This window comes from Aureobasidium melanogenum (assembly GCF_000721775.1).
Source record: "Aureobasidium melanogenum CBS 110374 unplaced genomic scaffold scaffold_4, whole genome shotgun sequence".
Taxonomy (NCBI): domain Eukaryota; kingdom Fungi; phylum Ascomycota; class Dothideomycetes; order Dothideales; family Saccotheciaceae; genus Aureobasidium; species Aureobasidium melanogenum.
The window spans coordinates 123,494-137,900 of record NW_024470056.1 but is presented as its reverse complement, the minus strand read 5'-3'; the positions used below and the strand labels follow the sequence as shown (position 1 = coordinate 137,900).

The following is a 14,407-nucleotide window of genomic DNA, read 5'->3' as shown; positions in this document are numbered from 1 at the left end:
AAGCTTGCGTAGAATCCAAATTCAAGCTTTGACATGTTCATGAATTCACAAGACAAGCGTCGCGTGTTCGAAGGCGTCGTGGCAATTATGTGATAGGATCACATTCTCATGCTGGCCTCAGACTCCGGCGCCAGTGTCATGATTTAGAAGACGTCCTCGGTGACACGTCGACCGTACCAGGTAGAAAGCTGATCTTCTCCTTTGGCATGCTCTTCGGCAGAGTACATGAAGAAGTTTGTCAACTTGGTTGAGTCCTCATCTTCTGCAACAGGCCAGTTCACCTTGGCAGCAGGCTTGACTTCGAGCAAGTCTTTCGCAGTGGACCAACTGAAACGGCATTCATTGCCCCAGCCAAACAAGGGATCCATGTTCTTCTTCAACCAAGTAGAACAGCGGGCATCACTGGGATAACCAGATCCCCAGCCTTCGGCGGGCTGTTCAGGAACTTCCTTCTCGTTGGAAACAGCGTCTTTGAAGACTTGATAGCAGACGTCAAGAGCAGCATCTCTTGTGACCTTTGCGCAAACACTGGCAGCAGACACACAAGGGTAAAGAGAGTCTGCCTTTTTGGCGACAGTGATCTTGACAGTTGGGAAGATACGCTCGAGCTTCTTCTGGTAGGCAGCCGGTTGTCCAATGGTATCAATATAGATCTCTTTCAGGTTGACACCGAGAGCGAATACAGCATGAATCAAGTCAATGGTGGCATCCATGGCTTGAGCGTTGAGGTTGTATGTAGCGGGCTTCATCTGAGCAGAAGAGATGTCCTTGGCTGACATGACGCGGGTGGCCCATCCAGAAGATTCGTACAAGTCAGTACCGGGAGTACAGATGGCCTGCATCAGAGAAGAACGGACAGCGGGCGACAAGACCTTGGAGTCGTCAAAGTGGTGAGTGTCGGCCAGCAAAGAGCGATGCATGGACAGAGGTAGATAGTAGAGACCATAGACCATAGGACCCAGAACAGGACCTCTACCAGCTTCGTCAACGCCCAGAACGCACTCTATGGACATGTCATCTTGAAGCATCTTGGGTACTGGCGAGATGTAAGAATATGAGTCTCCTTTGGCGATGTTGACCTTGTCAATTGAAGGAGCCATGAAAACATCTTCGGGAGGAGTTTCGAGCGAGATGTCCTGCTCCTGAGAGTCTGCAAGCTGGTCCATTGGTTCATCCATGATATCTATGTCCTTTGATAAGATATGTTTGGTGCAAGACAAGAATGTATTGGTGTCGAAAAACAGACAGAGGCAGGGTTGAGGGAGACGCGAGCAGACGCGACGCGGGATTGCGGAGAAGACAGACTAACCCAAATGGGAAGTCATGAGCTTGGCGTGTTGTTTACAGCGTGTGAAGCTTGGAGCGGCCCAAAACAAACCATCAGTCCCGCCCAGCGACCACCTACCAACCTCATTGTTTCCCCCAGCGCATTCGTCGCATTTGCTCTGGAGGACGCGCGACAAGATGCCTGCTCAATCCGCTACCTCACATACGCCGCAGCGTCAATCGCGACGACACAACAACTTCAAGGAAAACATCAACTTCTTTGAGCCCGGCAAGCAAGGCCGTCGCACTGGCCTGGTCTTGAAGGATACGGGCGTCCGCGATGAACACGGTTTCGAGCCCGTCAGTGGCATCTTCTCGTCACCACAGCCTACACCAGCCCAGCCTTCACCCCAACGCTCGCCCTTGCGCTCACCACAGCGCGTCTCAGCAAATGGTAATGACTCGGCGCTAGGATCGTCGTCTATGGTTCTGCAAGACAGTACAATGAGAACCATATCCTCACATTCTCTGGTTCCACATGCTAACCCATGCTTCAGGCTCTATTCCAGAAATCTCAGAAACTCTCCACCTACGCAAGACTCCTCATCTACCACCAAAGGCTCAAACTCCGCGCCGCTCAAATATTCAAGGATCACCCATCCGTCATTCAGCCATCAAGCCTGTAGACACCCAGTCCTCCCCCCAAGATGCGCCTTCAACGACCCGCACGAGCAGGCGTCTCGACTTTGCCAACAAGCAGCAGAACAAACCTCAGCCGAATGTCGCTCCTAGTCCGAGCCCTTTCAAACCGCGATTCGGAAAGTCGCGTAAGAGTGTCTTCGATTTGCAACAATCTCCCGGCAGGCCTGAGTACAACCAGCAAGACGCCGACGACCTCGACAACTCTGTTCAGCAGGTTCAAGATGCAGTCAATGAGTTGTTCCAAGACGACCTTCCAAAAGACGTCCTCTCCTCTGCACGAAGCACCAGGTCGCAAAAGCGCAGACTCTCAAATCTTTCTTCGCCTGTCGCCATTCAACCATCTTCAGTACCCAGGTCAAATAAGCGCCAAAGGCCGAGCCTCGATCATCAGGAAGACCAGACGACAGTAGATCACACAATCGCAGATCAGACGACGATGGATCAAACAACCGTTGATCAAACAGAACTCCCTGATCAGACAGACGCCGAGTACACGTACATCACCGTAGACCAGACAGAAATGCCTGATCAGACCGAATTGCCCGATCAAACAGAGCTCCCAGAGCAGACTGAATTACCTGATCAGACAGAAATGGTTGACCAGACTGAAGCGCCAGAAGAGACGGGAATTGAATACACTTGGGTGGATCAGACGGTGCTCGATCAGACAACGTACGATCAGACAGCCATGGACGACACGGTGAATGTCGAGCAGACGGTCGCAGATGAGACAGCCATGGACAAGACAGAAGCAACACACATGTTTGATCACACAATAGCCGATGCGACTATGGCCGATGAGGATATTGCCGAAACAACAGAGCTGCCTGATGAGCCCGTCGTCGAGACGTCCGCCCCCCTCTCAACCAAGAAGAAGAGACCGTTTGAAGTGAGGAAAGATGTTCAACAGCAGCCTCACGAGGATGATGCGAGCGATCACGATCAAGAACCTGACCTATCTTCACCTTCAAATGCCGCCCAAGATTTCATACCACCACCAGAAGACCATGTACAAGACGAATCTGAACACGAGCCGCAACCAGAACCAGTGAAGAAGCGGGGTCGTCCGAAGGCCGCTGCGAAGACCAAAGGAAAGAAGAAACAACAATCCGCCAGCGTGGAGCCGCGTCCAAGAGCATCAAGAGATAGCGAATCTGTCGGTCCTGATGGTCTCAGGAAACCAGGCCCCAAATCTATCGTCAACCTGCGTGCAGGCACGCCTGCCGAGGATGAAGGTGCCAAAACTACAAGATCTGGTCGTACTTCGATTAAGCCTCTGAAATACTGGTGCAACGAAACATATATCTGGAATAAGGGTGAGGTTGAGGGTATTGTTCGCGCTGAACCTGTCGAACAACCAAAACCAAAACGTGCTGCACCATCGAGAAAGAAGGGAACACGATTGGGTCCTATCAAGGAAGATGAAGAGGAAGATGAAGATTTATTGCCAGAAGCATGGGAGCAGGAACTGGGTGTTATCAACAGCACAGTTCGAGCTTGGGATCCCAGAACTGGCACTGGCAGTACCGAAGTCGAAGGGGTGAATGAAGGTATATTATTTCCTTGTCCTTTCTCAAGGAGCTACACTAACAAAGTCGAAGATATTGCATTCGCAGCAACAGCCATCAAAACACAGGACGTCCACGGCTCGTCATTCCGCTACGCGAAGGTTATGACCCTTCCTTTCTTTGGATCCGGCATGGTCGAAATCCCACCAGACGGCTACAAACGCATGAAGAATTCGCGCAAAATGCAAATGGTGTTTTTTGTGCATGAAGGCAAGGTTACAGTGGATATTGAAGACGTCCAATTTGGTATGACCAAGGGCGGTGTCTGGCAAGTCCCTAGAGGTGAGTTTTTCTACTTTTCCTTCTTTCTTTTTGCATCATTCTTCTCCCTCTTTTGTTTTGTGTTTGCAGAAGGCACAGCGGTCAGAGGTGTTTCTTCACCGCAAATATGCAGTCGACAAGCAGCTCGGAAATGTTGCTCATAAATATCTAACACACACCGACTTATGCTTCGAGTGTGACACCTCGGGACCACTTGCCCTTCCTCAACAACAACACGAACAGACGTCAAAATAGAGTCTTCTTTGTTGTGTCACGGAGTCGATGGTTTCACCTCGGACCGTGCCAACCTAGGGGAACTCTGCAATACTTGCGAACCATGGTATTGGGACACTTGAAGACTGCCTCTGTTGCGAACGCTCTTGTGTTACGATCGATTGACTCGTAAGCATTGCCAATGCTGTTGTGTTACTTTCCTGTTTTGTTTTGTCTTTTGTTTTTGCTTCGTTTATCGTCATTGTTTGTGCTACCGATGGAAGAAGGGGAGAGCTGACGAACATGTGCTTTCTTGCAGGAAACAACTACGCCATTATGAATGAGAGTTCTACACACCCGGCCAAAATCTTCTTTGCGCAAGGATGTGAGATTTCTAGTCAATTTGAGGATTTGGGACGGGAGTCGCAGTCTTGATCTCGCGGAAGTTTTGACGTCTTTGATTGAGAGCTTTGGATGGGTCTTGCCTTTTTCTGATGGGATAGGTGTTGACCTGCCTTCTTTTTTTCGTATCATGACTTGTTTCTGGGCTTGGGATGGAGTTTTTGGTTCGGAGGGTTCTTAACATGCAACCTTTCTCGCAAGGAAGGTACTGGGACGGTTTACTTGTTTCTCTTTCTTGTTGATATCCGTTTTGACTTCACTTCTTTAACGAAACACCGCCCGTCATGAGATTATTTTCTTTACCTTCTCTTCGTTACTGCAAACTATGAACTTACTTTCTCGTGCGTGTGCAAAGTGAGACAGTCGTTTTTCGGTGCGTGGTTGTATGTCCCTTGTAGTCAAACATTGGTCTTGTCATTTCTTAGTATACTGCTTACTGCATCTAGATGCCTTTGTACCACCTATGGTCAACCAGAATAGAATCCACCTGACCAACTCATCTTGACTGTGTATACCTCTGTCTACTTTGTTGAGTGGGTTGAATGGAGACTCGTGATCCTGATTGCGGCAAGGGATATATTAAGGCACTCGCGAGTTGCAGAGAAGCGATGTTTGGAGTTGAGAGGTTGGGCTGGTGATGGAGGTTGTGACTGCTTTTCATGACATTTCTCCGAGATTCATTTTCTCTCTCTCTAGGCTGACTATGAAGGATGATTTGGTTCGTGTACCTGTCTGGGATGATGGGTATAGTCTGGAAGTGTCGATGCATCGTTCATGTTGTTACTAAAGAATTTTGAGAGGCCAGGCTGGTGATGAAGTGCACTGTTCGTCTTCTTGAAAGGTTGGGTAGCTAGCTAGGTTTGCTTTGCGACGCGGCGGCAGATGAGTGTGCTAGGTGTTGGCATGCACAAACAAAACGATCGGAGGGATTCTAGAGTGTTGTTCCATGTACAGTATTTCACAACGTCTGGACGTGGCAGTGAATAGAGAAACGAGCAGCCATTGCTCTGTCATTCATCTGGGTGGTCTATGGGCGCAGGATAAACAGACAATAATCATTCGAATCCTGAGTGTTGGGATGAGAGGAAGAGGAAGAAATAGAGAACGACATGACTATCAGGAACGAGACAGTGTCCATCGAGAGCCGACATCTTCTCAGCTCTCAGTTCGTCCCTGCTTCCGGAAGACAATCGTGCCTTTCTCGGAAGTACTGTTGCCCTCTGCTGGGAAGGACACTTACTCTCGATCTATCCAAATGCCCTATAAGCCTAGTCCTCCTTACCTAGCCAGATGTGCCTCGAGGCGAGAAAGCAAGACCCATCGACCCATTCCAACGTCTTCAATGACCACATGCCGCTCGCGTCCTTCCCGAACCCCAAGCTCTCTCCGCGGCCCCATTACTTACCTACAAAGACGTCCGTTCCTTACCTTTCCCGTTCTCCTGCTTCTCGACAAGGATTCGGATATGTTAATGACTCTTCTGAAAGCCCTATCAAGTCGCTGACTCGAGATTGAAGGTTCTTATGATGTTGATGTAGGGCTGGGTTCTGAGGCAGTGTTAACCGCTTTACCGAGGCAAGCAACGAAAGTAATGTGTTATGCGCTTTTCAAAAAGGCTGGCATATCTCGGGATATGGCCGAGACAGCAGTTAAAGATGGGTAGATAGACTGCCGTGTTCTTGATTCATTCGAAAGGCTTGGTGTTGGTGTTTTGAGCAGGTCTGAGTGTTTGGTAAGAATAGTTGGTTCTCTTGGACCGTCGGATGCAATTGTTGGCTGTCGAGGGTCCAGACACTTGAGAGAGAAGTGTTTCAATCTATTTCATCGAAATGCTGGCCTTGTCTGGCAATGGAGAAATCCCAGTCGATAGCGGACAGACGGTCAAGAGTGCTTGATGATAGACATGATGGTTTGTGTCACGTCAAAAAGAAGTCACAGCATCTGCCTGGAGGTTTGAGAGTGCGACATGATGCTTTGTCTGTTTCTTTGTTCCAAGATATCAGGTTTGTCTGTTCTTACGTTGCGCTGAAACGAACCGGCATGTCAGAGGTATAGGCGAGCTGGGTATGTCAGGGTGACCTGACAGGTACGATTCAGTAGCTGAGAATGAGACAGAAGAGTGACATACCCAGGCCCATGGTCCGACCCCATTCGAAACCACGGTGCCACGTCCATCAAGGTCCTTTGACCTCCCATGCATGGACCTCTTCATTTATGGCAGTTCCCAAGGATAGTGACTGCCGAAGTCGTGCTTGCCGTGCTGAGACACCATTTGATCTTCTCTCCGGATTTGCTTTCCCTTCACGATGGCGAAATTGGCAATCTCCATATTCAATAGCCTTTCTCCACACGATTCGTGCTTCGTAAAAGTGTGGACTGTCTTACTTCGAGGAAACATACCAATAGGCACGATTTCGGAGCAAGAGTGAGAGATGGGAGAGACATCGATCTTCTGACTCGACAAGGAGGTATGAAGAGGTCGTGCCTTTCTTGGCTGTTTCCATTGCACGTATTGACTTGCCTACTTAGAAGTGTTGCATATCTCGAAACCTTGGGTCGCTCGTAGCAGCCACTGAGCCGGATCGTACAGCCAGATCGTATCGCAAACCTTCCAGACTCCGCCAACTCTATCTGCGGATAAAGGGATAGACCGTGAAGAGGCCGTTCCCTTGCTTCTGATTGGCAGAAGCATTTGAGTAGCTTTGCAAGATAGAGAGTTGATGGTTGGGTGGTGGCATGCTTTGCGCCTTTGGGCCAGGTGCGGGTTGATCAGTCTGATAATTTAGGGTTCTCGAGTCAGGTGTTTTTACTGCGATGTGCAAGCCTGACATCGACTTTCGATGTCAGTCTCTCGTCCCGTTCCCTTCAGCCAAACCCATGATACTTTTATCCACTGTCAAACGTTAGTTCGGTACACCTTTAAATGTCCGCGGCGAACATGCTTCTCGTCGTCCAAAAGTGTACCTTTGGAGTCATACTCTTTCCGCTACTTACCGCGGCAGGCAATGATAGACGACGACAGCCAGCATCACACAGGAGTGACAGAATGAGTACAAAAAGCCTATCTCCTCATCCTACCCCAAGAAGCAAAAAAGTGGACAAAGTGGGATCGTTCTCAACTCTTGCTTCGTTCTCGCGAAATACGCTTTCCGCATGACCTTGTGAGACGCAAGCAACTCGAACAAGAAAGCAGCAACAAGCTTGACGAGTCAAGGCCGTCAAGACTCAAACTCTAGAGCTGGGCTATTATGCAGATCGACGGTCTCTCTCCGGAGCATGATCACCGGACCAGACCTGTTCCGCAGATGGAAGTGGGGGACGAGCGATCCTTCCGTCTCCGCATGATGAGGCTCAGCTCTGATGATGACTTCGCTTGGAGGAGCGACAAAGCGCTGGATTTGATTGGCTGTGGGACCGAGCTGCAAGCGGCGGGAACGAGCGGTTCACGAGGGCAAACCATTCTAGGGTACAAGGCCGACCTTAAACCCAAATGCGACCGCACGTCCGAGACTGTTAAGTTACATGCATCATGTAGCCCCAACTGCTAGATAATATAGGATGATCGTTTCGTGTATGGGATAACGGCTGGAAAGAGACAGCGACGATGAGCCTTGAAGGGATGGTGATTAGGTTAAGCTTCTGACAGACATCACGATGTTGTAGTAAGATCTCGAGGCTTTGGGAACAGGAACAACATTTCATTGGCACCAAGACAAAGTTTCGCTCACAGTCCGCTCTACCGTGTAAGAGAAGATTATAAAGCACTGCACGTTGTGTTTTACGACGTGATGAAAACGTAGGCCTGCAGTGACAGTCGAACGGTCGTTACAGCTCTGTCGCGTGAACGATGGAAACCCTATCGATCATGCTTGGCTCTCTGATCGTTCGCATAAATTGGAATGCGTGGTAAATATAAGCGACGCGCCGACGGCGATGCTCCTCGTATAATCAATTCGTAAGTGCTACTCCTCCGAGCGAATCCTGACAACCATCCTAAACCCCAGCCGTTCATGATGTCTTTGGTCCGAATCCAAGTCTCTGGCAGGAGGCGTATGTACGTACTGATGTACTTCCTCTCTCCTCAACGTATTTCCAGTTTCGACACTACAAACAAGGAGTATGGTACGATGCGGGCGAGCAATGGAAACTGCTCTCATTTGTCAATAGTTCTCGAAGGCCATACGAATACGCTTTTTGCTATAGATTTCACTGCATCCGGAGTGATGTATATTTCGTCTTTCGGAAGGCGCACGCCATCCTAACCTCATTATGCAGAGATGAAGCTCGCTGCGACGCTGATTTTTGCGACTTGTCTATCAGGAATAGTATGTGGGATACATTCATTCGAGTCAAAACAGCGCTTTCTGGAAGTATGTCTAGCCAAGTCCAGATAATGCGCAGGCCAAGGAAGATACACCAAAACATGTGTTATGCCCCAGGAGTTTGCGGCTCAGTATGCTTTCGGACATCGTCCGACTCGACCGAAGTCGACCGCTCCGAACGCTAGTTACTGTTTTAGTCCACGCAGAGTCGAATTTGCGTTAGTAAAATGGGTGGCCAGCACAATTGCACCGGTACAACACACGTAATCGACTGTTTATGTCTGCAAGACTTGTCTGTGGAAATAGGTGGCTCCTTCGAAGGATCATATCGTCCACTGTTCGCAAAGCCACACTTGTAGACTGCGGACCTCGCTCCGATAGGAACGTCTCGCAGACTGGCCATGCAGTAAGAAAGCCTGCGTGACGAACGATGCGGTCAACCAGATTACAGTTTTTTTGGACGTGTATTCAAGCATGTCAAAGATTAGACTGGGAATTGACACAGCCTGCGGACATTGCATGAGAATTAGCAGTATTACGCAACAGGAAAGCAATGTCGGCGAAGAACTCCCGATCCGTGCCTACGCGGTATCTCGAGATTAGAGCTGACGACTTGGTTTAAGCATGAGCGTATCGTTGACGCATTATGACTGTCAAAGTACGAGAGTGTACGACTGAAAGCCTGAGATGCATCAACAGAGCAACGTATCTGACGATTTGTCTCTTCATGGCTGATGAGCATTGTCCAAATCCCGAATCCCAAAGATTCGCGGAGAGCTACCCTGAAGATCATTCCGTTCACGTATGCGACGGTCTCGAACCACGCCTCCAACGAGCAGGTACCGACTTGGCATTCTTGCCAGACCGAACTCACCCGCTTGAAATCGAACTCCATGCTGTTTGAAAACCAACCCTCTTGATAATCTGCTCGAATGCTCTCGGGTGGCTGGAAGTATGAAAAAATGTGACTGCAAGTCTGCGCCGTCTGTAGGTTTGCCTTTTGCTCTTGGATTAAGGTTGAGCTGAGTGGCTTCCACGAGGGATCGTAGGGCTAGGAGCATGAGGTTTGTGCTCACTTGCTGATAAAGCCGGAAGTGACACGGCCCTCCTATTGTTGCAACAACCATTTGTAGAGTATTTGAGTTTCCAGCGGCCTCAGTCACCAACACACGTAATGAAATCTGCCACAAGATGGATAGAAGGCTTGTGTCGATACCAAGCCTGTAGGGCAGTGTAAAAGCTTGACGAGAAAATCAAGAAACCTAAACATACCTGGATTCGAGAAGTCGTGTCAGAAACAACATTGTCAAGTTTGACTCGCAAAAGTCTGAACTGTTGCAGCGTGTATGGCGACATCGCCTGACAAAACACTGGATGGGAACCGCAAGTCAATCAAAGGCCGTGGGCCTTGGCAGAAACCTACACCGGGACATGTTGCGAGTCAACGCTGCGAGATTGCAAAGAACGAGTTTGGCAAACTGGGTCTGCCCCTTTGTCCCAGCAGTGGGACATTGACCGGCTGCAGACGGGTAGGGCTCTCGCGTCTGAAGCTTCGCTTTCGCAAATGTATTCCCATTCGCATGATTTGCACCTTCTAAAAGCAGGATCCGCTAAATTGTCTGGTGACTTTGTAGGATCTGAGCGTTGCTTAGAGGTTGTGTGCATCACAAAAGGTCAATGGTAGGTCGAGGACGGAACATGAGTCGTGAAATCCAGCTCAAGTTCCTTTCACCCAGGGGGAAGCGTCGATCCACGGCAATTGATGTTCAAGACAAAAACAAGAGTTGTTGCGAACATTGAATCCTTCGACATCCACGTGCTGATTGACATGGGGCGTAAACCTACTTTAGCCACATCCAGCTCTTGCCTTGACTCGCAACACAAAAGACAGAAATTTGGTGTACAAAAGCATCCAACCTTGACATGATGACAGCGGCATGGCAGCTTCCCTCCGAGGAAGACATCCCCTGTGATTTTAAACTAGCAGCGCCATCGCACTTGCGTTTCAGCCCATTGCCAATATTCGTGTCTTCCACACGAGTCTTCCTCGTGTGACTACGGCCGAGTCTGTACTGCATTTGGAACAAAACTCAATTTTTGAGAGACACAACTTCAGCTTACATGTCACCGTCTTGTGGACTCGATCAATGACTAGGGAGTCGAAACACTGGCGTCATCGAAAATTCACACCCCTCGTCTGTACTTGCATGACCAGACTTTGACTCGTACAATATCTCGTTTCCATCAGCGGCCCGAGATCTGCTAAAACGTCTTTCTCTACGAGATATCCAGATGTAGCTCGACATCGAACTAGTGCTGTGTAGATACTGGATTGTCTGCTGGTTGTAGCAGAGCAAAGTCTGTGGCTTGTACAGAACCTCCAATTCTGATCAGTGGCCTGCTTGTGACTTAGAACTCTTCGTCGCTTCCAAACTCATCGATGACATCGAAGTCGCCAACCTCTACTCTCTCAGGTCGTACTATGACACCGCAGTTGGCACCACATTGGAAGTAGCGAGTGCCCTTTACCGTGCCATCGTTCTTGCCGGTAGGTTCATCCAGTGCAATGCCAACCCAAGCACCAATACCAGGAATCTCGGAGACGGGACCAATGTACTTGACAGTACCGCGGCGCTCGAGTGAGCTTTCGCTCTGATCCGCGGCCAGCAAACGACAACGGGCGTCCAACTTGATACCTATGATGACCGTTAGTAAGATCTCATTGAAGCACAGCGGCCGATGGAAGTACCTCTCTCTTCAATCTCTCTTTCAATAGTGGCAATTTTCTGCTGCTCTATGCTTGGGGCGTTGGGGTCGAATCGGCCTAGCTGATGCGTCTTCTTCCAATGCAGTACACTGTCAGTTCGGCTCTCATATTCGTCCGGTGGCATTTCGTATTTTTCAACTGCCGATACATCTGTGTAGTTGGCACGTAGGCCTGCTGGACGAGTGTCTGCTACCTTAACAAATCATCAGTAAAGATCGACGTTATTGTCTTCGTTAATGGCCGGTGTTGGTGCAATTTGTCTCATGCGGACCCTACTCCGTCTCGTCCGTTGTAGCATCAGTCGAGACCACCTCGATGCGGAGTCCAGCAGTAGTGGTTAATGAATTTCATTGAACCAGTTCGGTGTCGTGCAAGAACGGACGAGATCTCAAGGGTTCAAGGAGATGCTGAATCGGAGGTCCGAGAATGGGAGCGACGGAGGCCCACCGGACCATGCGTACGCCCAAACGCTCGGAGTGGAAGACGCCATGTCATGTGCCTGCTACGGCAATTCCTACTCGGCAGATGTGGTAAAACAATGAAAAAAGATTACTTACATGAAGTTCTGCGTAGCTCTGCAGAGTGAATGCACCAAGCTGTGTGTTCTCTTCATCGACTGTCTGCAGGTTTTGATCGGGCCAGGATGCGACCCTCAAAGTCAATCTCTGTGAGGAAGCCGGAATACCTGTTATGGGTTCCAAGCGGGATTTCAATTGAGCTATGGTCCAAGCAGGTGAGATACGCCGTTCAGATCGGGCGTTATCCGAATTGATTAGTAGAGGGACATCCGCCGTTGCTGCCATCTTCTCAGGCCGAATTGGCGTGTTGGGTTTGGATCGATGTGAACAAGTTCCGTGTTCAGTGCTAACAACGAACAGTTGGAGCAGAGTTTGTTGATGGTCTTGCTGCGGAAGAGAGTGCCGGTAAGCGAGAGCGAAAGTCAAGCGGTGGGGAAGTGAGTGCGCACTATCTAATTGACGTTGGGATAATCGAGTTGATTTCACTCCACGGAGTCTGGACTACTGACGATGAATCGGACTGCGCAGCGTAACGCTTCGAAGCAGCGAGCTCTTTTCACAGCTTTGGCCGCGTTGGCGCAGTCCAGCCTTGGCAGCTTCGAGACAGCACTAACTTCTGTCACGTCCGTTCAAGCGGACCTCGTGGCAGAAGAAGCGCGAGCATGAAGCCAACATGATCCAAAGCCCCTTGATTCTTCTGACGGTCCTTTTACCTCAAAAAGGCCTAGTCGGAACAGTCCAAGTTACTGGGACACAGCTTGCTATCATGTGTTTGAACATGGCCTTATCTTTGGCTGTTCGCCGAGGCAGGATTTCGTCGCAAGTCCGCCGCCGTCTCAGCTGATGATCCTGCTCTTGTCCAGCAAAAGCATCAGCATGAGCTCCTCACGACTTCAGTCTGGCTGTGTTTGGTCACATTGACGAAGGCTTGACCACGAACCGAAACATCTCGGAAGTCTGTGCCAAGGCTTGTGCCCTGAACAGCGGCTCCGTGCTTTCAATCCGTCCAGAAGTGCCAGTCATGACTTGCATCGAACATATGCAGTTCCATATTAGTTGGGGGTCTACAAGGCTGCAAGCGCTCACACCGCTACAAATCTTGCATATACACACAGCTCTATTCAACACGCTCGTCTGCCCCAGGTGCGCATTTTGCATGTTTTCCTTGCTCGTGACCTCGCGCCCGAAGTGCATGTCTATCACGGCACTGCCATCCATCCAAATTGTGTGATAGTTGTTGCGTCAGCAGGCGTGAGAATTCAATGGTGAAAATTCCAGTTTCTTTTCCTTCTCCAAAATCGTCTCCTACAGCTGCCATCGGCCGATACAAACGATGGCAAAAGTCTCCCAATGATACAAGCTCTTATGTCCGCGGCTCCGAGTGAGACCACAATGGGACATAGCTCGGCTACAATTGTCGCTGCTATGACACGCAAAATGACAAACCTCTGCAGATCATGGTTCGTCTCGAACCTCGACCCCTGTCTTTACTGTGGCTCCATGCGGCTCTCATCGCACCGCGCTCACCGCTCATGGGCAAGTGCATGATCCTGCAAATTGTGAGCAAGACAGCATTGAAGAGCATATTGATATTTTTGCAACTTCCAATGTTTCGATTGCTGGTAAGATGGAGCGGTCATAGACGAGACGTTGAGACAGCTGTACGGAATATCCACTGTAGAAACGTTTCGTCGCATCGCATGCACGATTCAGAAGAGCCTCAAGGGCCGCAGGAAGGGAAAAGCAAATCACCACTCGCCTCGGCGCATGAGCTAGAATGTATCCTTGGCCAGCCGTCCGCAAGTGGCTGCAGCGCTAAGCCCTGGATCCCAATCTTACACTCGAGTGCATGCTGTGGCGCAACTGTCCAGTCACGACTCGCGCGCCCAATAGTTGCCAAGGTAGCGCCAGTCCGTACTCTCATAGCCAAAGGGATCCGCATGTTCGCAACAACCACTCCCGTTGATGTTCTTTCCTTGCCTTAGTGCACCGGTTCCCACCACTGGTTGACAGTTGTTTCATCCCTTGCTCTGGAAGTCTGGTGGTCCTCGACTCGCATGTACATCTTACAGCCGGGGCCATTGGTCACATCGTCATATAAACTTGTCATGCTGCGCATCTGTCGGGGTACCTCCATGTCTGGCGTCGAATTCTGCGCACGAAGCAAAACTCTATCCTCGTCTGTTCTTTTCTAATCACACTAAAAAATACCTACTCGAAACTCCCCCACTCAAGGCGATGGACGGCTTCTGATGTCAGCCGAGTCACGGCCATAACTCTATCAGAGCACTTCAGACGATCTCGTGGAGTCATTTCCAGACCCTCCCGTCTCTCGCTCCTGATAAACTCCTCCGTGCCCCGACCTCTTGTTGTCTTGCACCACAAACG

At 49.8% G+C, this 14,407-nt stretch overlaps 3 protein-coding genes across 3 annotated transcripts; 1 reads left to right on the top strand and 2 right to left on the bottom strand.

Annotated features, from left to right (window-relative positions):
• Positions 1 to 143: 143 nt before the first annotated feature.
• M437DRAFT_43192 (ribonuclease H-like protein) lies at positions 144 to 1,166 on the bottom strand (the record flags this gene model as incomplete). Its single annotated transcript, XM_041020703.1, has 1 exon — positions 144 to 1,166. The coding sequence occupies one exon, from the start codon at positions 1,164 to 1,166 to the stop codon at positions 144 to 146; it is 1,023 nt and encodes a 340-aa protein (XP_040882073.1).
• A 298-nt stretch (positions 1,167 to 1,464) lies between these two features.
• Positions 1,465 to 4,445, top strand: M437DRAFT_42849 (uncharacterized protein; the record flags this gene model as incomplete). Its single annotated transcript, XM_041020642.1, has 4 exons — positions 1,465 to 1,765; positions 1,824 to 3,518; positions 3,564 to 3,818; positions 4,330 to 4,445. The coding sequence occupies 4 exons, from the start codon at positions 1,465 to 1,467 to the stop codon at positions 4,443 to 4,445; spliced, it is 2,367 nt and encodes a 788-aa protein (XP_040882072.1).
• Positions 4,446 to 11,143: 6,698 nt separating this feature from the next.
• M437DRAFT_42656 (uncharacterized protein) lies at positions 11,144 to 12,304 on the bottom strand (the record flags this gene model as incomplete). The annotated part of the gene is made up of 3 exons (XM_041020616.1): positions 11,144 to 11,430; positions 11,484 to 11,690; positions 12,055 to 12,304. 3 exons carry the CDS (start codon positions 12,302 to 12,304, stop codon positions 11,144 to 11,146), a joined length of 744 nt encoding a protein of 247 aa, XP_040882071.1.
• Positions 12,305 to 14,407: the final 2,103 nt, after the last annotated feature.